Here is a 23,525-nt window from a genome sequence, read left to right on the forward strand (position 1 = left end):
ATTGAAAGTATTATCAATCAAGCTATTCAATAAATGTAAACATAGCTTTATTCTTGAAAAGAAAAATAATTATATATGTTTATTTAAAATGTCTATTGTTTATTAAGAAAAAATATTATAGACTCTGCTTTTTATTACACAGCATAAATCTTATTTACTCCAATTTGAGGGTATGCTTTGATAATTTAACAAGATAGCAAACAAAATACAAAGAGCCTAAACAATGTTATAAATAGCAATAAGGGTAAAGTAACAAACATAAAGGATGTTTTCTAATAGATATACCCTCTTTTACAATACAGATATTTAAAATACAAGTAGGTTTTATAATAAGGGAAGTAAAAAGAAATTTATATGATACTTTAGTATCTCATACTACTCCCTGGAGGTATGTATTTCATCCCTTTAAGGAATTTTGGTTAAAATGATAACAAAACACTATGTTTGATAATTGTTCCCAGTGCTTAAAGAAACATTAAAAATTCTGTCACAGAAACATAATAAAGAACAAATTCTGTTCCTTAATCTTATTTAAATAGATTCAAGTAACAGAATATGAGAAAAAGAAATATGTTTTTTCTAAAATGGGTCCACAAACCTAAAAGTTTAAAGGATTTATTTTTCAGCCCAAGGAATTAGCAAATACAGACTTTGAAGAATAGATTTTAGATAGCTCCTAGAACTCAAACTGGATTTCTAAATCCCTGAATTTATTGAATGTTAGAAAACCAAAAAAATCCCATCACTCCTCACATGGTGTTTATAACAAATATAGACATAGAGTATTCTGCCTATGCTCTCCTCTAAGAGTTTTATAGTATCTGGCCTTACATTTAGGTCTTTAATCTATTTTAAGTTTATTTTTGTGTACAGTGTTAGGGAGTGTTCTAATTTCATTCTTTTACATGTACCTGTCCAGTTTTCCCAGCACCACTTATTGAAGAGGCTGTCTTTTCTCCATTGTATATTCTTGCCTCCTTTATCAAAGATAAGGTGACCATATGTGCGGGGGTTTATCTCTGGTCTTTCTATTACTGTTCCATTGATCTATATTTCTGTTTTTGTGCCAGTACCATACTGTCTTGATTACTGTAGCTTTGTAGTATAGTCTGAAGTCCAGGAACCTGATTCCTCCAGCTCTGCTTTTCCTTCTCAAGACTGCTTTGGCTATTGTGAAATTTTTTGTTCTAGTTCTGTGAAAAATGCCATTGGTAGTTTGATAGGGATGTAAATTGATACGGTCACTATGGAGAAGAGTATGGAGGTTCCTTAAAAAACTAAAAATAGAACTACCATATGACCCAGCAATCCCACTACTGGGCATATACCCTAAGAAAACCATAATTCAAAAAGAGTCATGTACCACAATGTTCACTGCAGCTCTATTTACAAAAGCCAGGACATGGAAGCAACTAAGTGTCCATCAACAGATGAATGGATAAAGATGTGGCACATATATACAATGGAATATTACTCAGCCATAAAAAGAAATGAAATTGAGTTATTTGTAGTGAGGTGGACGGACCTAGAGACTGTCATACAGAGTGAAGTAAGTCAGAAAGAGAAAAATACCGTATGCTAACACATATATGTGGAATCTAAAAAAAAAAAAAAAAAGTTCTGAAGAACCTAGGGGCAGGACAGGAATAAAGACGCAGACATAGAGAATGGACTTGAGGACATGGGGAGGGGAAGGGTAAGCTGGGACTAAGTGAGACAGTGGCATGGACATATATTCACTACCAAATGTAAAATAGATAGCTAGTGGGAAGCAGCCACATAGCACAGGGAGATCAGCTCGGTGCTTTGGGACCACCTAGAGGGGTGGGATAGGGAGGGTGGGAGAGAGACGCAAGAGGGAGGAGATATGGGGATATATGTATATGTATAGCTGATTCACTTTGTTATACAGCAGAAACTAACACCACATGGTAAAGCAATTATACTCCATTAAAGATTTTTTAAAAAAACAAAACAAAAGTAGATAAAAATCCGAGTTCTATTACATTGGAGTAAAACTCATAGCTGCATGTTATTGGAATCCTGACAAAATCCAGTTATTGTAGCTATGGCCTAAAATTTGGCTAAAAAACTGAAGGAAACTTTACGCTCAAAATTCAAGGACAAGGATTATGTATTATTCATTTTTGTATCCCCTGAGCTTAGCAAAGTACCTGGTACATAGTAAGAACTCAGTAAATGTCTGTAGTATAAGATGAACTGAATATAAAGCTAGAAGAGGAAACAGACCTCTAAAGGAATGGGCATTCATGTGTTTAGAAATTTTTTTTAGAGGTAGCCAATATTTTTAGAATTTGTCTTCCATTGCTCTCAGGGATATTTGGAAGAAATGAGCAGCTTTGTTTCACAGAGTTCATTTGTTTATTCACTAAGGAAAACTATAATCCTCGGTTTGTGGCATCACAATTGTTTGCTGTGGGAATGATTATAGATCAAAAACAAAAATTATATCCCTTTTCAAGAGCAAATGAGTAGCAAGAACAGATGAAGTCTTAAGAAAACAGACATGTTCTTTTTATGCAAATATGTTTATGATAAAACTATAGAGAGATAAATACTGAAACTACTAGTCTTTGTGAAACTTGCTGGCAGATTTTTAGCTTTGAGGAAAGATGATTTCCCTGCCCAGAGTTGGCCTGGAGATATGAAAATTACAGAACATTTTTCTTTATAGACATAGAGACTAGGAAAAGTGAGTTCTGCAACCAGCATTCTTCTGCTGCTTTAGGTTATGCACAGGAATGAATGGCTTCCCTATCTGTGCAGAATCCCTGTCAGATAACCTTGATCTCCCGCACTGTCCTACTAATATATTGCCCAAGGGAGGTCCACCAAGGAAGCCGAAGGTTGATTCTCCACCTAGATAGAAGACCATTGCCCATGAGGTTGCCGCCCGTCTGTTCCCATAGGACCTATGCTGCAGTACAGTAATATTATAACCTAATGAAGCATCTCTATTCATGATTTGATAAATGATGTCCATCTTGATATTGTGTGTCTATGCTTGGGAAAAGGGAGATGTGAAGAGCATACCATGTTCCTATTCATTTTTTACACTTATTCCTACATTCATTCCAGTAACATTCATCATGCTAGTCACGGGTAAATACCCCAATATTACCTGCTAGTCACAGGGATACCCCAATAAATATGATACATTCCCTGCCCTGAAAAAGCTCGATTCTAGTGGAAAACACACCAGTAAAACAATAGAGACTATGATCCCTTGCTATACCATGGATTCAAGCACAGCGAAGAGTCAATCAAACTTGCCACATACACAGTGCCAGCCACCTGTCTCACCGTAATATTGGTCTTTTACTCAAGCTTTCCCCAGACTCTGACACTGGCATTTGCAAACAACTCCACAGAGCCAAGAGCTCCCTCTGTCAGGTGTTTAAACGTGTTGCAAACCAAAGAAGCATAAATCTTCATGAAAATGTAGGGGAAAAAAGCCTAGTGGTCTCCCTGATTCTTGATAATATATCCATTTAATATTCAAATATAAAGTATATCCGGTGAATTGTACACTTTAAATGCTGTACTTTATAACACAGGAATTCTATCTCAAAATAATGAAGAAAAATATACCAAATATATCACATAAATTTGCTTTTGGCCTAAAACCATCTTATTTCTTTCAATAAATAAAAGTCACCTCTGTTATCGCAAACCTTGATAGCTACCTAGTTCTTTTCATAATTTGGGTTCTCATATAGACAGCAAAACTTCTTTGTTGTTTCAAGTTAACCTGACTTTAACATGTATTACTACAGTTTTATTTTGAGAATATTTCTATTTACTTACTAGTGTATTTTTATTTAGGGAGTCTACCAGAAAAACATCAGCTGTTATATATAATGTTAGATGAGAAACTGGCTGAGTGACTTCAGCCATGTCTGTCTCTTAACCTCCAGGAAAATGTCATATCTTGAGTAAAACAACAGAGGTAGACTAGACTAGAAGATTTTGAAAATCCTCAAATATAATTCCCAGTGGAAACTTTATGACACTAGATTCAAACTTCTGAAACTTTCGGACAGTGTTCTGTTTTGTTTTTTAAGGTAATGGGAGACTCCTTGAGCTGTGACGGGAAGGATCAATATGGAAGGAATAGAAAAGAAACAAAAAGGGAAATCAATGCCCAGTTGCACAGCAACCTCCACCAACTCCAACGCTCAGGCAGAAACTTTTATTCTCCTCATGTCTCAACTGATGACAAGGAGGTCAATTAATTACCTTGGGGGGGGAGGGGGGAAGGAGACCAAGTTCTTCTACCATCGCTAATGCGGTACCCTAACTGCTCTTAATACAAGGGAGGAAGCATTTCACTGTTCATTAACTATACTCATTACGGTTTCTCAATCACTTCAGCCATGCCCGCACTCCTGAGTTACAGAACACGGATAGAAGAGATTTGACCTTAGCCTGCAGGGTTGGCGTGGGGCATGACCACAATGAGAAACAAAAGGAAAACCAGGCATCAGAACCTCCTCTATATAATATCTACTTTTAATCATGTTTTATAACAATCAGAGAAACAGAATTCTAGGGTTAGGGAGAATCATAAAAGGTCACTCAGTGCAATCATCGATCTGATGCCAAGCTTCTGCCTCATCAATCCAGCTCATTAACTTACAGGCCACTTGACATACTGTTCACTTTAGCAGAAACAAAAGTTGGAGCTAAAACAAACAAAACAGTAACAGTAAACCCTGAAGTGAATGGAAATACCTATACGTAGGCAATGCGTTTGTACACTTTGCCGTCTTGAAATAGGGCAAACTTCTGATTGTGAAGTAACAGTTTCTATCTTTTTAATCATTCAGCTCCTATAAAAAATTAAATTGCAGGGGGCTTCCCTGGTGTCGCAGTGGTTGAGAGTCCGCCTGCTGATGCAGGGGACACAGGTTCGTGCCCCGGTCCGGGAAGATCGCACATGCCGCGGAGTGGCTGGGCCCGTGAGCCATGGCCGCTGAGCCTGCGCGTCCAGAGCCTTGTGCTCCGCGACGGGAGAGGCCACAACAGTGAGAGGCCCGCGTACCGCAAAAAAAAAAAAAAAAAATTAAATTGCAGAAACTTAAGATTTTGCATATATGGAAGAATGTTTTAAAAATCTTAAGGGTAAATGTCACTTTACATCATTTTAATAGACTTATGAAACTTAATTTACTGTAGTGAACAAGTTTTCCTTTCATCGTGGGTTTTATCTAAATGAAGCTGGAATTGAACTGGTGATAGACGAAGAAGAGAACATTTTGCTAGCATATTTCTTCACTTTTTTTTTTTTAATCTTCAGGATTTAAGAAGTAAGTAGACTCTTCTGCAGTTTAAAATGTCAAGACAAGAAGCAAATCAATACCTACTATCTTCTCTGAGAGTTAAGACTGGGTCTTTCTTTATACCTTCCAATCCTTCAAACATTCATTTCTGCTCCCTCTCTTCACTTTATTTGCCTAGTGAACTGGTCAAGATTGGAAGACAAATGCAGTCACTATTATATGGGAAAAGTTACAGAGTCAAGTTCGTCAGTTGATGATTTCTAGTCCAACTTACTGGATATAGCATTCTCTGTTCAACAAGGTTCGAGTTGGAGTGCTAGCTCTGCATTTTCAGGGATAAACGATAACTGTTCATCTTCACACTTTCTAATTTTTAATAAAATAGAAATAAGAACACAAAGAGGGAGGCTGGTATGAGGTTTCTTATCCAAAGCAAACCAAGTCCTTTTTTGTTGTTGTTCAAAGACTGTCCATGATATTGAAAACCAAAAATAATATAATTACACCAATCAGAAATATGGGCCAATGTGCCTTATTTTGGATCAGAAAAAACAAGTAGTTTAATAGAAAGTGACATATAATTTGTTTCATTTTAAGACCATAATGAAAACTGTTCTGGAAGGAAATCAACCAGCAGAGGGAACTATTTATTGTGGTCCGTATATCACCCCGCCACCAAGCCATGCAGGTTCATTTCCAAGCTCTGCCACTTACTAGCTATGTGACAAGTTGGACAGGGTATTTAACTTTCCTGTAGTTCAGGTCAGTACCCTCTTCTGTAACATGGGACTACTAATAGTACCTATGTGGAAAGACTGAATGAGTTAATATATGTAATGTATTGTGAAGAGTAATGTAGTAACTGCTACACAAATGTTATCATTATCCTTGAAAGCACTTTTTAGACAGTGAAGCCCTATAGAAAGGCTAGATAATATTATCATAATATTAAAATGTTGTGCAGCTTAATACCATGGAAGAAGGTATAAAGAAATATTCTGCAAAACTGGCAGAGGCGGGGGTTGGGGGACAGGGAGAGGGGGAGAGTGAGAGAGAGGAGGGAGGGGAGGGTGAAGAGAAGAGAAAAGCAAGAATGAACTAACTCAGGGATCTCCATGAGCTGGAGTTTGGACGACTGATAACTACCCACCATTAAGGAGACTTACGCAGCAACTGAGAAATAATGCAGTTCTCATTATGCTGTATACATGAACTTGTCAGTTAAAAGCCAAATATTCCAATTGCCGCATCTGTGATGACTAAAAGACTAATGCTTCCCAAGGCGTTGCTAAATCCACAGGTTCATGTTCATGTAATGTCTTAATGCTTTTATCACTCTCCAACATGGTGCTGTGCTCCACAACTGTTTTTCAAATAGAACGACAACCTGTTCAACCACAGTAGAAAAACCATGGCGAATAATAGTGCCACTACCATTTAGAGAAAGAAAGAAAGAGAGAGAAAAAGAGCGAGAAAGAGAGAGAGAGAAAGAAAGGACATCCCTTGCTCCAATCCTTTCCTGCAGCATTGTTAAAATTCTACCCAAAAGCTATACTCAAAAGTGATATAAACCCAGATGCACTTATTTTTTTCCCGGGGCGTTTGCAGCTTTAGGATCAGAGGCAGGAAATCATTCCCATGACTTGAGCATACTTTTGAGATCACCTGGTGCAGACACCTCAGCATGTTGGCATCCGCCTCACCTCTCCACAGCAGCACCCTGACATTGCAGTGACAGGTACCGAACACATCGGGGTCCCCCGAATAAGTCAGGCCTCTTCTCATGTCCATGACTCTGCATGTGCATCTCCCTCGGCCTGAGGTCTTCCTTTTCTAGCAAACTTCAGTGACTTTTCAACTCAGATGCTCTCGGGAAAGCCTCACCTCCGTACCTGCCCCTTCCTAAGCTCCCTTCTCCCAGCACCACCCACCATGTTTTATGATTACTGGTTCCTTTTCTGTTTTTCCTAGGAGACTATGGACTCATCCATGGCAAAGCTTATTTCTTGATCATTTTTTATTTTGCAGTAATGTTTGTCAAATAGACAAAGGCATTCAAACTGCTCCTTTTATAAAGAAGGAAACTGAGATGGGGGAGTTAAACAGCTTGTCTAGTGGCATTCAAATTCATGGCACAGACAGGAGGACAGGTTCTACTCATCAGTGAAATTGAATCTTTCTGGATACTTAATGTGGATTTAATTTCCAGAAATTCCATTACGTATGAAATGTGAAAAGAACTTTGCAGACATCATAGCCATGCTCGGTCTTCATCTCCGCTCACCTTCTCCTAATTGCTTTCATAGAGCTTCTTTTTGGCAGAAGAAGGGAATATTATAGCAGATAAAATGAGCAGTGAAACAAATTCAGTGCTATTAAGTGACTAATAGGTAGGTCGTGAGTATTAAAGTTCACAACATTGTGGGCCACTTCTGTTTACTTCATGCTTGCTTCGTAAAGAAGCATAAAGGCAAGAGGCCAGGTGCCTGACATATATTCATCTTCCTGACAACCTTATGAGTAGATACTAATATTCTAATCTTAAATAAGAGATCCAAGGCCACCAGAGGCGCGGTAACTGGTTCAGGGTCAAGCAGCACAGCTACTAATTGGCAGAGTTAAAATATGAACATTGTTTTCCCTGACTTCAAAGCTCGCTCCCGCATCTGCTATTGTAACCCTCTAAGTGCACACTTATCACTCTGGCCCTAAAACCCCAACTTCATTTTAAAATCAAAACAAAACTCAAAAAGTGGTCTCTTTTTTAGTTCTTGCTGTCGTCTCTTTGAAGTTGAAAGCTTGCTTTGGAACTAGAGACACTTCAGGATTAATTGTTTCCTGAGAGCCTTGGGCTCCACATGGGAGCAGGTGGAAAGACAATTTGGACAATGTCCAGTGATGGTTAAGGGCCAATTAGTTATGGCAAACTTGTGTGAGAACAAGGATTGAGAAACAGAAAACTAAAGTTACATGAGATTCCCCCAAGATGCCGCTTTGCCTCCCAGAAGAAAAAATACAAAGCTCAAGTATTAAAGATAATGGAGTTTAACCTTGGCAAGGAAAATGTTTGAGGTTTTTAAAAAGTGGGTCTAAGAACATTAAAGAAGTCCAAATAAAAATAAGCTTTGAAACTTGAGAATTTGATTGCAGTTTGAGTTCTCACAGCTACAGAAGTGCAGAAAGAATAAAAGACTATAAACACACACACACCCTGGTTTTGGATGTAACATTACTTCTAAGGTGAGCTGCTGTGTCTTTGTGTGCTGCTAGATTTGTTTACAAGATGCAGAATGGCAGCCAGCCGGGAATGGACTCTCTGTGCCTTTATATCTTACTTGATGAGGCTGGCCTTAGCTACGAACAAAGAAAGCATCTTCTCAGACTGCCAGGTGGCAGGCCCATCTTTACTCTAAAAACCGTACTGGGAGTTTAATCAGTAGGTACGTTTGAGTTAAATCTGAGGGGTCTGCATTAAAATGCATTCACTTCTGTACTGTCCAAAGATAATGACAGTCTATCTTCTGAGAGAAACAGGTCTGAAAATAAGGCTTCAACTGCTGATAAATCAGGTGGGGATGAGAAGAGCAGCTCTTTTTAGAGAAAGACACTGTTCTGTTCACTCCTGTTGTTCCTACTAGCAATTTTGAGCACAACAAAGAGTTTCCATGAACTGTAAATTTACTTAGAAACCAATCCAGACACACACTTTGGTTAATCATCTGCTGAAGGCCCAGTGGTGAGCTTGTTGCCGCGTGGCCAACAGCATACAGAGAGGCATAACATCTGACCAGGAGAAGCTTATATTCAAACACAGGAAATGAGTAGAATAAAAGAGAGGGCAACCTAGTGCTAATTGTGCTGGTTTAAATTAGCAAGTTTTCTTTTTTTCTTCTTTGACTTTTTGTTGTTGTTGTTGTTGTTGAACTGAGTTCAGCAGAGCCCTAGGGGTCTGACCAATGACAGGGATGGGAAGAGGCCAGGGTTTCACTGATTCAAAGACATTTATTTTTTTCACATTTTCACGTCTCTGAAAGGAATGTGCATCTTAAAACTGATGGCATTTATTTGATGAAATAGTACCTACTCAGACTACTGAGCACTTGTATCAGGGACTCTGCTGAACATTTCATATGTATTAATTTCTTTTTAGTTACCTACGAGGTAGGTACTATGATTACTTCCATTTTAGAGATAAAGTAAACTACAGAGAGGTTCAGTTATTTGCTTAAGGTCACACAGCTTGAGCCAAACAGCCTGACTCAAAGGCCTGTGTTCTTAGCCACTGTGCCATGCTACCCGCACTGTTAGCTCAGTGAGTACAAGGCCCTGAGTGGCATGCAGAGGGGTTTGGGCCCAATCTGAAGCAGGCCAACTGCCGTGTTCTTAAGAAAGTAGATAATGACTCCCCTACTCTCACCCCCATTGCTACAGTATCAGGATGTTCCACTTTGGAATAGTAAATTTTGCCATTCGTCCCCCCTGAAGGAAGGAAGTTTAACTTGGTTTATCTAACCCAGGTATGAAAAGGTTGGTACTTTTTATTTCATAAAATCATTCATTTTTTCATCTATTACACAAGCCACCATAATTTGTTCAAAACTAAAAAAAAAAAAATCTCTTGTGACTCACGTGTCAAAAAATATTTACAAATGGAGGCTTTTCCCTGGTCAATTCCACTCGTCAACTCCGCATAAAAGATGAAAATAGATCTCTGTCAGCCACCACTTTCTTACTTCAGAAAGACAGAGGAGTCACTTAGCAGAAAACTTCAGTGCATTGAAAGCTAGCCAAAAAGTCAGAGAGGTGTGCGTGTGTGTGTGTTTGGTTTCTTGTTTGCATCTCTGTGAGGCTCTAATGCATGTCCATTGTCATGAGTTTACACATAAATTATAAAATAGTTGAAAGCAGATATGAAAAGTAATTTTGCCTTATGAATGCTTGGAGGTTTATAAAACATGAGCAACGAAGGCTTTCTGCCTGTGAATGCACCCTGGCACACACACGTGGTCCGATACATCGAGAGCCTTTTTCTAGGGAAAATAGAAATGTTTTCTTTTGTGGTCATTGCTTTGATGACAGACAATTTGTCCCTCTGTAGAGAAATATAACGTTTACCAGTGGAAATGAAGAAACTGTCTATGGAGAAAAGAAATGTGTCCTTAGCACGTCGTAGAAAAACTACTGGTTTTCCCAGTGAAAATCATGTAACGCAAATTGGTTACTATGACATTTTCAAAAAAAAATTTTAGAATAAGTATTGATCTAGTTGAAGACTTAGGTTTCCGGACTCTATAATCAACACGTAGTAAGTAACAAACAGTAAAATATTTTGGTGTCTAGAGCAGGTGAGTTAAGGTACGGTGTTCTTCTAAGAACAAGAAGGCGTGAATTTGTGGATTGGTTCAGCCTCATACTAGGTGTGTGAACCTGAGCAAGTCACTCCTTTCTCAATCTCTTGTTCCCTACCTCTAAGATGAGAAGGTTAAACTACATGATCTCTGACGTCTGTTCCAGCTCTAAACATTTAAAAATAGGATCGAAGCAATGTTTTTTAATGTCTCTATATATCTTAGCACTGTCTTGATACATGTCATTATTCATGAGGAAGTAATATATCTTTTTCCTTTACCTGTCTCACCAGTATTGTGAAGATTTTAGCTTATTAGACAAAGGTGCCACATACATGCTGTCATTAAAATGGAAAGACAGGGCACTGTTATCTGGAATGTTTCAGATAAGAGACTCACTATCGACTGTACGGACTGGAGATGCGAGAGTGTTGCCATGAGTACAGGAAGAAACTCTCAGCACATTAGGATGCTAAATGCTGGAGACACACGGGGGCTGAGATTAAAGATAAGAGACTTCCCACAGATGGCAGCAAAGACACTGGGACCGGACTTTGTGGTGGGAACAAAATAGGTCAAAGGTAGGCCTTCTGTGAACCACAGCTTCTCGCCCTTCTCCGATTGCAACAAAAAAACTGATCTTCAGAGTAGTTGAGTTTTATTTTATTTTATTTATTTAATTGAAGTATAGTTGATTTACAGTGTTGTGTTAGTTTTCCTGGTGTACGGCAAAGAATATATATATTCTTTTTCAGATTCCTTTCCATTATAGTTTATTACAAGATACCGGATATAGTAGTAGTTTAAAAAATATATATATATATGTGTGTGTGTGTGTATATATATATATATATGTTTAAGATAATACCACTAAAAAGAGCTAGTGATGACAGATTTGAAACTAGATGTTTGATAACTATTCACGTCTGTCTAACTGCCATGGCAGGATGGACTGTGGTCCAAGAAGTAATTTGTAAGTCAGCTGTTAGGAAGCTGGAAGAAAATTTGCTGTTGTAACTGTTTAAAAGGGGGATTATTTTCTCAACGTAGAAAATAAAGGTATAAAATCTATAACGTACCTGAAGTACATTGTCCACCTGACAAAATGCTTCTTACTCCTGTTCTTCCAAGTTATACTCTCAGTACTACCTTTTCTTCAGTACCTTTACTGAGTCCCAACAGCATTGCCTTAGTACTTAGGATTAGCTTCTAGATGGTCTTCTTAGTATTTTTTGGGGGTGGGGCACAGGGTATATATCTAAGTTTGCCTTCTAGACATCCTGGAAATAAAGGTTTCTTATAAGTTTTACATTCCTTTAGCACTTAGCATGGTGCTTTTCCACGGCAGTATCGTGGATAATTATTGGTTCCTCCTCCAGCTCAGAAATAACTTCGCTCTCTTCAATCCAAGGAAGGAACCAGATATATAGGGATGGGCTGTTAGCGGCTATGTCCTAATGTGTGTCTTCACAACCCAATGAGTCAACTGAAGTTTAGAGTTTGTTCTCTGGCATTTGGAATTTGACTGACAAGAAGAATTGTCTCTTTCTTTAGGGGGACTCTATGTAAAAGAAAATATGATCAAAGGATATATTTTCTGTACGTGGGTGGGAGAAACAGAAGAAGCTGGCCTGTACAGGGGAAAGAATAGAGCAGCCCAGGGAAAAACACAAAGATGAGAGTTTCAGAGAGGGTGTTGGAAAATCTCTACAGTCCTCCAGTTTCAGATAACAGTTCTTTTTTAAATTTTTAAAATTTTTTCTTGAAGTATAGTTGGTTTACAATGTTGTGTTAGTTTCTGGTGTACAGCAAAGTGATTCAGTTCCCTCTCTCTCTCTCTCTATTCTTTTTATAGATTTGTTTCCAATATAGATTATTAAAAGATATTTGAATATAGTTCCCTGTGCTATACAGTAGGACCTTGTTGTTTATCTATTTTATTTATAGTAGTGTGTATCTGTTAATCCTAAGCTTCTAATTTAGGCCCCCCTCCTTCCCCTTTGGTAAGCATAAGTTTTCTACGTTTGTTTCTGTTCTGTAAATAAATGCATTTGTAATGTTTTTTAGATTCCACATATAAGTGATATCAAATGATATTTGTGTTTCTCTGTCTCACTTACTTTAGATAACAGCTCTTGAAGCATACCTGCATGGGTAGCCTTTGGCTCTATATAAATAAATCAAGACATTTATAATAGATAATAGATAAAACAAACGACCCTTTATTTTCCACGAAGCAAACTCTAGGGGCTGTGGTTACTTATAGCCAATCTGATATAAATAGGATTCCTGTATATGATGTTGATAATGATAATGCTGACTGTGATGCCTGTCAAACAAATCTCATACACAGATATATTTGCCATCTTAGGAAATGGTGAAATGAAGATCAGAGGGTCGTGTGTGTGTGTGATTGGAGGGTGACACACACACACAATATTATTCAACCTTAAAGAAAATTCAGCCATTTGTAACAACATGGATGGACTCTGAGGGCATGGGCATCATGCTAAATGCAATAAGCCAGATAGACAAATACTGTATGACCTCACTTACGTGGAATCTGAAAAAAAAAATTTTTGTTTTAGAAAGAGAGAACAGATTGGTGGTTGCCAGAGGCATCGGGTGGAGGATGGCAGAAATGAGTGAAGGTGGTCAAAAGCTTCCATTTTACAGTTGACCCTTGAGCAATGCAAATGCAGGAGTTAATACATGTACAATTTGTAGTTGGCATTTACTATTGAAAAATATCCATGTATAAGTGGATTCGTGCAGTTCAAATCCATGCTGTTCAAGGGTTAACTGTATAAGATAAGTCCTGGGGATGTAATATACAACATGGTGACTATGGTTAACAATAATGTATATTTGAAAGTTGCTAAGAGTAGATCTTAAGAGGTCTTGTCACAAGAAAAAAAGTTTGTAGCTATATGAGGTGATAGATTGTAACTAAATTTATTGTGGTAATCATTTTGCAATATACACATATATCAAATCATTATATCATATGACTTAAACTAATACAATGTTAAATTTCAATTATGTCTCAATAAAACTGGGGAAAAAGAAATAAAATGGGCATTTCTAATTGCCATGGCTGAACTACTGAACCAGCGTTTCTGAAGTTCGGACCAGGAATTTGGATTTTAATTAGGCTTCCAAATGATCCATATATAGGCATTGGCTAAGAGTTTATTTGGCAAGACCTACACAACTATTATGAATCAGTCTAAACATTCACCGGCCTGATGTACTGACTTTGACAGTGATGCCGCATTTAAGGAGGACTTTGTTCCCTGCATTCTAGATGCCATCCTCAAATTCTGGACTTAAATTCTAGTAGGACTGGGCAGTTGCACTGCAGAAAATAAAAGCCTAAAGTAATTGTAAAGACCTTCAGGATGCAGTTATACTAATTTCTCAGGTTCCTTCTTCCAGCTGTCATTGAATCCGATGTCTGAGACCAATTTTCTTTACAGTAAAGGAAGTCTCTCACATGATCTAATAATACTGTGCTATAATTTAAGCCTACTTCCTCCTATCCTGACCTCAGGATCAGTGCAAACAGGTTTCATGCCTTGAACTTCTGCTTTAGTCTTAGAATCAAAGTAACAAATTTAGCTTTACCCATCTTGAGAGGTCTGAGTAAACATTAATCCATAGTGATTATGCCAAAATAATTACATGTTTGAAAAGAATGACTTGTGTTTGTTTTCTCCATTTTCTTCACTGAAAACCAATGAAAAATCTATTCAAATTTATATGGAGATAATATGCAAAAAAAAATTTTTTTCCATGTGTTGCTTATGGCCTAAAATATTATGTAGAGGTCTTTATCATATTATCACAGATGAATACATCACTTAAATATCCCCTTCATGGCTGTTAAGGCACCGTAGAGTCAATTCATGCCCAGGGAGCTTTAATCACAGATCATCGTTGTGATAAATGGTAGTCAGTGTGGGCTATCATGTCAACGGCTACTGGGGGAGTTCTTAATGGGAATGCTGCCAGCATGCAGTTTGTAACTACTTTCAAGGAGCACTTCTAATCTAATGGCTAAATGAGTATCATTAGTGTGTCTTTACATGTAGCATTTCTGGAGAAATTCCATATTTAAAGGAGGCCGGTTATTGTAGTCAACGCATACAACTGAGATTGCCTGAATGATGCAAATACTGTCAGTGGTATTGACAATTAATAGCTTATTAACAGGTTGAGCTATCGAGTTTTATTTTTTTTGGTGACCCATCATATCACACACAGCGAAACACTAAGCATAACAGTAACAACACTCACGATAACAATAAAGAGGAGGTTGGAGGAGTGAAAGATTCGGGTTGGTGAAAACTAACACACTCAGCTAAGAGTTTTTACGTTGCCCCAAATGGCATTCATCACATGCCTTGTTTTCTTTTTAAAACTCAAATTTCAGCCTCAAGCCTCAAACCAGAAACTATTTTAAAGAATACTGCATAATTTAAAAAGAGCCTTTATGACTAAGAGGAAGAACAGGAAAGAAATAAGAAGCAGCCCGTTTAGAAAATAAAGACAATTCACAATCCAATGTGTTTCCTAAAATTGAAAACGTTCTCTTAAATGCTTAGAACAGAATACAGGAAAATGTAACTCAACCAATGAGCAAACAAACAAAATCTCCTTTGCGTTCTATCAAATATTTGACAAAGATGCTGGAGTGTGTAAACTGCATAAAAGGTTACCAGCTCTTGAAGGTGCAGAAGGTACACGGGGCTACAGATAGGTTTTGCTTAGCCAGCACAATAATTTAAATAATCAAAATCTGAAATGTTTAAAGACTTTAGAAAGTCCATGCAAATATCCAGACTGCCGCAGGCACCACTGCGCCACGTTCTCTTACATGGAGCTTCTTCACATAGTTGATATCCCTCTAGCCACTTGAGGTTAGGGCTCCTCTTACGGTTTTCTACCCGAATATGACAGGGCAAAATGTTAGAGCTGCTAGGGACTGAGAGGTGTCTAGTCCATCAGCCTCATTTCAGGTTGATAAAGCAGAAACCAAGGGATGTAACAAGGATGTGTTTTAAGACTCCCGTTAAGTAAATCAGAAACTCTTTATGGTAGAATTTGAACTGTTCCAAACAGTTTTGTTATTTGGCACAATTAGAAGACTTTAGTTGGACATGTTAATCTTATGCTAAGTTAAACTTGATCTAAAAGATAAATGATCATTTAGTTATGAATAATCCATGGACTGGTTTCACTATGGGTCCCGGTTTCTGAGAAATACCATAAATATCCAGTTTTACAACTTTCTGCTTGATAAATGCCACAATATCCAAATACCCAGACATAAACAACAATTTTTTATTCATGTTCATCAAGGATTCACACAAAACCTTCAAGCATTCTGAAAATTTAAGATACCATTAAGTTCACCGTTGCTTCAAACACAGGCAGCTTTCTGCGAACATATTACTATCTTAGTATTAGCCCTAATATTATTTAGACTGAATGGTAAAATCATGTGTATGTACTTAATAATTACAGTTTTCAGGCCATGTAAAACTGAAAAAGAGTACTGGGAAATCTGCTTATTCCGTGTAATTTCTTTTTCAGTGAGCCTCTGACCGTAAATCAGTGTATTCGGCACCCCTTTGGTGTACTGGGAAGCTTATACATTCAGTATAGTCTATGAACTTGAAATCAGCGAAGATAAATCAACCTCATTAAGTAACACCAAACGCATATAAATAATTCAACACCTTTCAGAGTACAACTACCACATTAATTATACAGATACTTTTAGGTTGGCTATTTGTTATCAACTTTTATATCGGATGCTGAGTCATATTAAAAGGAAAAAGAACTGATGAAGTTAGTTTTTAAGAATATGGTCAAAAAGAAGAGGGGGGCAATTCTTGAAAATACTGTCAAGTAGAAACACACTTAATTACCTCATATTCCTGGGAAAACTTCAAGTTGTCATTTGCTTTTAACCTTTCAATGTGATCTGCGAGTTCCAAGATAGGTATTGGAGGATGGCTAGCCATACCTATTAAAAGGAAAGAATAAAGACATTTGAAAACGAATGAAGCTAACTATTCCAAAATATAGAGAATACTATAGTTAGAAATGGCCTGAAAATATGTGAGTAGTAAAGATGTTTCATGTGAGGAAGCAGGCAGATAGTTTGGTTACTCAAAGCAGGACATGCTCTGGAAGGATGAATTTTGTAGCCAAATGAAAAGCTACCAAGCGTAATCCCCAAACTAACACTCCTAGTGTGAAAGAAAGAAAGCGTTATTGTGCTATGAATCAATGCAGTTAGCTCGTGGAGAAAACTGACAGTCAGGCTTGATGTCAACTTCTGCTTTGAGTAATGACTGTTATGTCATTTCAAACTCCTTCTCCTGCACTGTGTGAAATGGAAACTGTGTGGAATTAAATGGTGTAAAGTGAACTAAGAAAATATACTGAGAAAGCCCTAAAAGGAAAAGTGTAATAGCTTGATAGGAAACATAAAGTGACTTATGCATAATCAAGGAAAACTAACTTGAAGAATGAAGGTTACCAGGGTAACCGGAATCATCTGAACCTGCAAAGGAAATGATGGTGTAAATAAAATAAAACAGAATGAATTTGTTAAAAAAAAAAAATGAAATGGATAGTCTGATATACTTTTTAAAAGGACTAATAAAAATGCTGCAGGTTTTTACAGGATCCACTATACACTGTGACTAGATTAAGATCGCTTTAATATTTCACAAACCTGTAGGTGACTGACATTCACATGCATACATGGACACAAAGAAGGACATGCACCACAGCTCACAGACAATAATCACTGATGACAAAATCAGGCACCAAACTGAGTTTCAAAAATGTTTTCACTCGTAGCAGATTGTAGAGATTGGGTTGCAGCCTTCTCCTGGACATTTATTGATGGCCACACTGACAGCTTTGTGGTATTTTGCCCCAAGCCCCTGTTATTTAACCCCCAGCAAACCTACAATCCACTTCAGGTGTGAACATCTTTGTCCACTAATGGGAAATGAATGCAGGAAAGGGAGCAAATGGTGAAAGGATGAAGAGGAAAAAGAAGGTAGAAAAAGAAAGAAAGCAGTGACAGTGGGTGATGCATCTTAGTTCAGTCTGCCAGCTGAAGGTATCTTAGATTCATAGATTCTGGTAAGAATAATCTACCAATTTTGGCGATTCCTGTGCTGTACAATGGTTTCTCACTTTTCATGTGATTTACATGTTCCTTCTTCTGATTAATTTTTCAAGAGCATCATGAGAGAGCACTGCTGACTCATGTCTTAAAGATGCAGATTCCAGCTGACTAGAAAAAAACGTGAACTAGCATGCCCCCAGGGAAGCCTCTGACGTAGAAAAAGAATGAGGGAGGGGCTCAAACTGGAAGCCATGTTGACATTCTGCCGTCCCTGGGACTCTTTGGAGGGTGTCAGGCTGTGGTATGGTGACCACTAAGTCAACACAATGTGTAATTACTTTATGGGTATTTTAGATATTGTGCTGTTATTGAAAGCCACCCAGTGAGTTCCTTTGTCTCAAATGCTGAATTATCAATGGTTTGGTAAGTCAGGTAAAAAACTATTTTGCTTCTTCCAATCATTTTAGCACTGTGCTGTGATAGGTGGTATTTTAGTGTTCATGGCTATGAAAGTCTGTTTTCAGTCAGCTAAAATCTTAATGGAAGATCCAATGAAAATGAGTCGCCTTGGAAGTAGAAACTCTTTGTTGCTGATATAATTATGCATTTGGACATAAATGTTGGAACCCATTTCTGAAACTTTTCCCTATAGATGGTAGAATTGAACTCATTTACATTTTGTGGAAGGAGAGGGTGGGTGATGGTGGTCTAATAATTAAAGTGATCTTATCCAGATGAGGCGCCCCCAATGACAAGAGTGAAAATGCAAAGGCACAAGAGACTCTAGGTTTATCTGGAAATGGAATGATGTGGACATCCATTACAGTGCTTTAACAGAGAAAATAATAGAGACAAAGATGTTTAGACCTTTTCGAGCGAATCGTGGGAGAGAGTTATTATCATATATGGACTGAGTGGTGGTTTGGCTAGAGAGGGAGGACACAGAGCCAATCAGGGAGGCGTAGGGGACTGAATTACTGCTCAAAGCTGCAAAAAGTAAAGCCAGTTGGAGATGGGAAAAGTATTAGTATAACAGCAGTAGAAGACCGTCATAATCAACCAAAGACGCGATCAGCATATTTACTTCTGGCATGCACTGGCACATGGTCTAGAAGTATTACTTTGGAAGCTAATTACAGAGAAATCCAAGGAAACCTGCACTGATCCATTACATTCTAATTCAGGATATGTATATATCACATGCAACAATATCCTGGCGTTCAAGAATCATTATGTAAGACTTGACAGTATCGCACTGACGTTCTAGGACAAGTAAAAATGGCAGAATGGATGTTTCACAGAAAGGGAAGGAAAGCTTTGTGGGAATCTGATGGTTCAGGAGAAGAAATCATGGACTGGTATACTGAATATGAGTTCTACTTCTGGATCTGCCATCTACTAATAGGGACAAACTTCTTGTTATCAAGCACGTCAGTTTCTTCTTCTGTGAAATAAAAATGTGGGGCTAGATAAATTCTGGAGTCACTTCCTTCTTTATAACTCATTTCTTCCTCAAGTAGATAGGATGTCTGAGCAGAGAAGGGTCTTGTGGATGTAGTTCATATGTAAAGGTTCTAAAAGTAACTATCTTTTCTTTGAGGGGTGGAGAGCATTTACATTCTACAAAACAGAAAATATATGCAGTTGAATTGTCAACTTTTTGAATTCAGTTTAATACAGTTTTCTTTAGCTAACCAAATTATGATCTTATATCATGTATTCAAAACGAATAACTGTCAACATAAAAATTATGCTGAAGAATAAACGTGGGGTGAAACTCCTCCAACGTGAAACTCTTATTTATTTATTCCTTTTCATTATTTTATTTTATTTTATTTTTTATGGAAGTGTAGTTGATTTACAGTGTTCTGTTATTTTCTGGTATATAGCAAAATGATTCAGTTATACATAAACATATTCTTTTTCGTGTTATTTTCCATTATGGTTTATTACAAGATATTGACTGTAATTCCCTGTGCTATACAGTAGAACCTTGTTGTTTATTTATTTTATATACAGCAGTTTGTGTCTGCTAATCCCAAACTCCTAATTTACCCCTCCCCCCATCTTTTCCCCTTTGGTAACCTTAAGTTTGTTTTCTATGTCTATGAGTCTATTTCTCTTTTGTAAAGAAGTTAATTTGTATCATATTTTAGATTCCACATGTAAGTGATATGATAGTTGTCTTTCTCTGACTTACTTCACTTAGTATGATAATCTCCAGGTCCATCCATGTTGCTGCAAATGGCATTATTTCATTCTTTTTTATGGCTGAGTAGTATTCTATTGGATATATATACAACATTTTCTTTATCCATTCATCTTCTGATGGACATTTAGATTGCTTCCATGTCTTGGCTATTGTAAATAGTGCTGCAGTGAACACTGGGGTGCATGTGTCTTTTCAAATTAGAGTTTTCTCAGGGTATATGCCCAGGAGTGGCATTCCTGGATCATAGGGTAACTCTATTTTTAGTTTTTTTTTTTAAGGAACCTCCGTACTCTTATCCATAGTGGCTGCACCAATTTACATTCCCACCAACAGTGTGGGAGGATTCCCTTTTCTCCACATCTTCTCCAGCATTTATTATTTAACATGAAACTCTAGGTCGTATCAGAAAATAATCACCAAGGGTCTGTTGCAAAATAGTGTTATACAATTCTCCCCAAACTTCTCCATTGTCCAACGTGGGAAAAAAAATTTACAGGATATAATCAAGCATGCTAGAATCTGAATAAAAAAGCAGACACTAAGAAAACTATGAATTTGACCTCACTGTGGTCTCTTTTCAATCTTTTGTCTGGCAAGCTGGCTTTGCTCACAGTCTATGAATCACGTTTTATTACAACAGTGTTTTCACAATAGCGCAATTTGAGGTGTTTTAAAATTCCTTCTTTCCAGGCTGCACACCTGACCAATTAACTCAGAATAGCAGGGTATGGGAGCCAGACATTGATATTTTTAAAGTTCCCCGGTTGATATTTTTAAAGTTCCCCGGTAATGAGTCTCAGTCCTTTGGGAATTTCTGATGGGGGCAGGGGGCTGTAACTTTATTTTTTTCGTTCAAGAATCAGAGTTTATGAGAAAGAGATCAGCTTTCTCCTGGTGATACCCTTGAACCTGCTCTAAGTCTCCATTAGCGAGCTTTAGTGCTTTAGCTATTATTAACAAGAACTTGAAGTGCAGCTCACAGCTGATGAGGGCTTGCCAGGGTCACAACCTCATCAGTTCAAAGCAACAAATGCACAACATAAATGCATTTTAAAGGCACACGTTGCATCTGAGCAGAGTTTTCATTCTGAAGCTATGATACCACAATATACACTGTCAACATGGAAAATGACAGAGGTAGTCACTGAAATCTGCCTTCGGTTGGAGGAGAAAACATGATGCCTACTTTTTTTTTTTTTTTTTTTTTTTTTTGCGGTACGCGGGCCTCTCACTGTTGTGGCCTCTCCCGTTGCGGAGCACAGGCTCCGGACGCGCAGGCTCAGCGGCCATGGCTCACGGGCCCAGCCGCTCCGTGGCATGTGGGATCCTCCCGGACCGGGGCACGAACCCGCGTCCCCTGCATCGGCAGGCGGACTCTCAACCACTGCGCCACCAGGGAAGCCCGATGGCTACTTTTAACAGGGTAAATATTTGTGACAGTAACTGCATGGTGGCTTCCTTATAAGATGTAAAACTTTAAAATCGTGGCATTGTAAGCTGAGAGGTGCCTTAGAGATTACTTAGTCCAGCATTTTCATTTTATACAAGAGGGCTCTGAAGTCTAGAAAAGTTAAGTGACCTGTATATTTTAGCCTATCTAGTCCACAACAAAATCTTAAGTGGTTTTGGCATCTTTACTGTTTTATTTCTAGGATGGAAGTTACGATCTCCTCAAGCAGGGGTCAAGGCTTCCAGTGGCTCAAGCGGCCAGGTCGGTTAGGTAAATGGTTAAACATAACCAGGTACTGAACAGTAAACACTTTCACAAGTAATGTACTCCTCCCCATTTCTGTGCAACAAGGAGCCTTTTGTGCAACAAGCTGTCTTTCATTTCTCTACTTTCAGTGGCGTCTCAGGAAAGAGAAATATTTCTCTATTTTTTAAAAAAGTAATAATAATAAGCTTTAGATGAATGGCAACTGAACTCTGTCTCAATGTCAGGGCCATCCTTAGGGCTGGTGTAGACTGTGGAGAACTTCTAGAAGGGTGCAAAGCTCTAGCAGATATCTTTCCAGGTAGTACTACAGAGCCAAGAGGGTGAGGTTTCTCAGGCTCTCAACAGCAACTGAAAACCCAGATAATTACGTGACTTTCCTCTGTTTTCACTACTGACTCAAAATTTTGTTGAAATCCAGTAGGGGTCAAAGAAAAGACCTTTGGAGGCCACATTTGGCTAACAAGATTGTGATCTCTGTTTTAGAAGAGCAAACTGTTCCTTTGTTGTGTGAATTAAAATCAAAGGAGGTTGAGAGTGACAGGAAGCATGTTTGTGTCCACAGGTACTGGGAGAGACACTGGCGGGGGCGGGGGAGCGGGATAGTGTATACTTCTCGCATGATTCACTCTCTGTGGGTTCATCTATCCTCCTCTCCCCTCTCGCATTAATTCCACTAGTAAGGAAAGTGAAGCTCAGAGGGGTAAAAGGACTTGATCAAGGTCATCATTATCAGTAAAACTATGGCTATGTGGGGAATCTGATCCCAGACCTTGTCAATTCTCATTTAGGCAACTTCTCATTATGCTATGCTGTCTCTTAAATCATTGAACACCCCAGGGAGAGTGGTGCCATGTACATCGATATGGGCTTGTGAAACTGTTCGGGCTACTTATTCAGTAACAAAGGAACATAAACTACCCTCAGTTTGAGAAAATGTATCAATAACGAACTAGCTTCATTTAGAAGGTATGCCTGTGTGACTGGTGGGGAACAGGTAAAGGGCACTTATACACACACCTGCATTGTTCAGTCACTTCTTACCAAAACTTTGTGAGCTTCCATGAAAATATTTTGAATGTATACCTTGAGTTCATGTTAAAAACTGTAGTGCTATTCAGCAGAAATTTTTTTTTTTAAAAAAACCCTAATTTCCCATGTTTTTGCTTTTCAAATGTTCTATTTTACTCGGTCAGTAATCTAACCCACAGTAAGTTTCAAATGACTTCTTTATCTGTAGAGAAATGTTTATCAAATACTTCCCATATTTTTTAACCTTGTATTAAATGCCAACAGGCACTTTACAACTTTATGACAGTTTTGTTAAGTGGGGCTTTTGAGGTCACTAAGAGCGGTGGAACATCTTTTAGATGATTTTTCCTGATAATATTTATGTGTGATAATGCAGCAATACTCTCTTCATGGTTTTCCTTTCCAACAAATTGTGATAAAGGCTGAAAAAAAGGTTGTGGTCATGGAACAGGGAGAAGTTAATTTGTTCATCAAATCAGAAGTATACCTACCTGACTTAATAAATCATAGCAACTTAGTTTATAAAATATTTTTCAGCTTTTAACATAATATGTACTACTTAGCCTAACCTGAATAACTACAAATACTCTATGTTTACAATGTGCCTCACGAATGAATGGTAAATTAAAGACAAACGAGAAGATTGATTTGTAAGGTATAATTGCTTGTTGGTACAACAGTGACAGTTTGACTTAATCCATGACTAGGATCATCATTAAGGGAAAGATACTACAAGAGTGCTTCTTCAGGTAAGCACTAT

The 23,525-nt window shown here is 38.0% G+C and overlaps 1 protein-coding gene across 16 annotated transcripts in view; it reads right to left on the reverse strand.

The window, feature by feature from the left end:
- PTPRD (protein tyrosine phosphatase receptor type D) overlaps positions 1–23,525 on the reverse strand; it is a 2,143,764-nt gene that overhangs the window by 96,390 nt on the left and 2,023,849 nt on the right. For all 16 annotated transcript variants that reach the window (XM_060300920.1, XM_060300919.1, XM_060300918.1 and 13 more), the window contains one exon: positions 16,588–16,685. In XM_060300920.1, coding sequence (XP_060156903.1) covers positions 16,588–16,685 — 98 coding nt within the window. The remainder of the gene's footprint in view (positions 1–16,587; positions 16,686–23,525) is intronic.

This window comes from Globicephala melas, chromosome 6, assembly GCF_963455315.2.
Source record: "Globicephala melas chromosome 6, mGloMel1.2, whole genome shotgun sequence".
Classification (NCBI taxonomy): Eukaryota; Metazoa; Chordata; class Mammalia; order Artiodactyla; family Delphinidae; genus Globicephala; species Globicephala melas.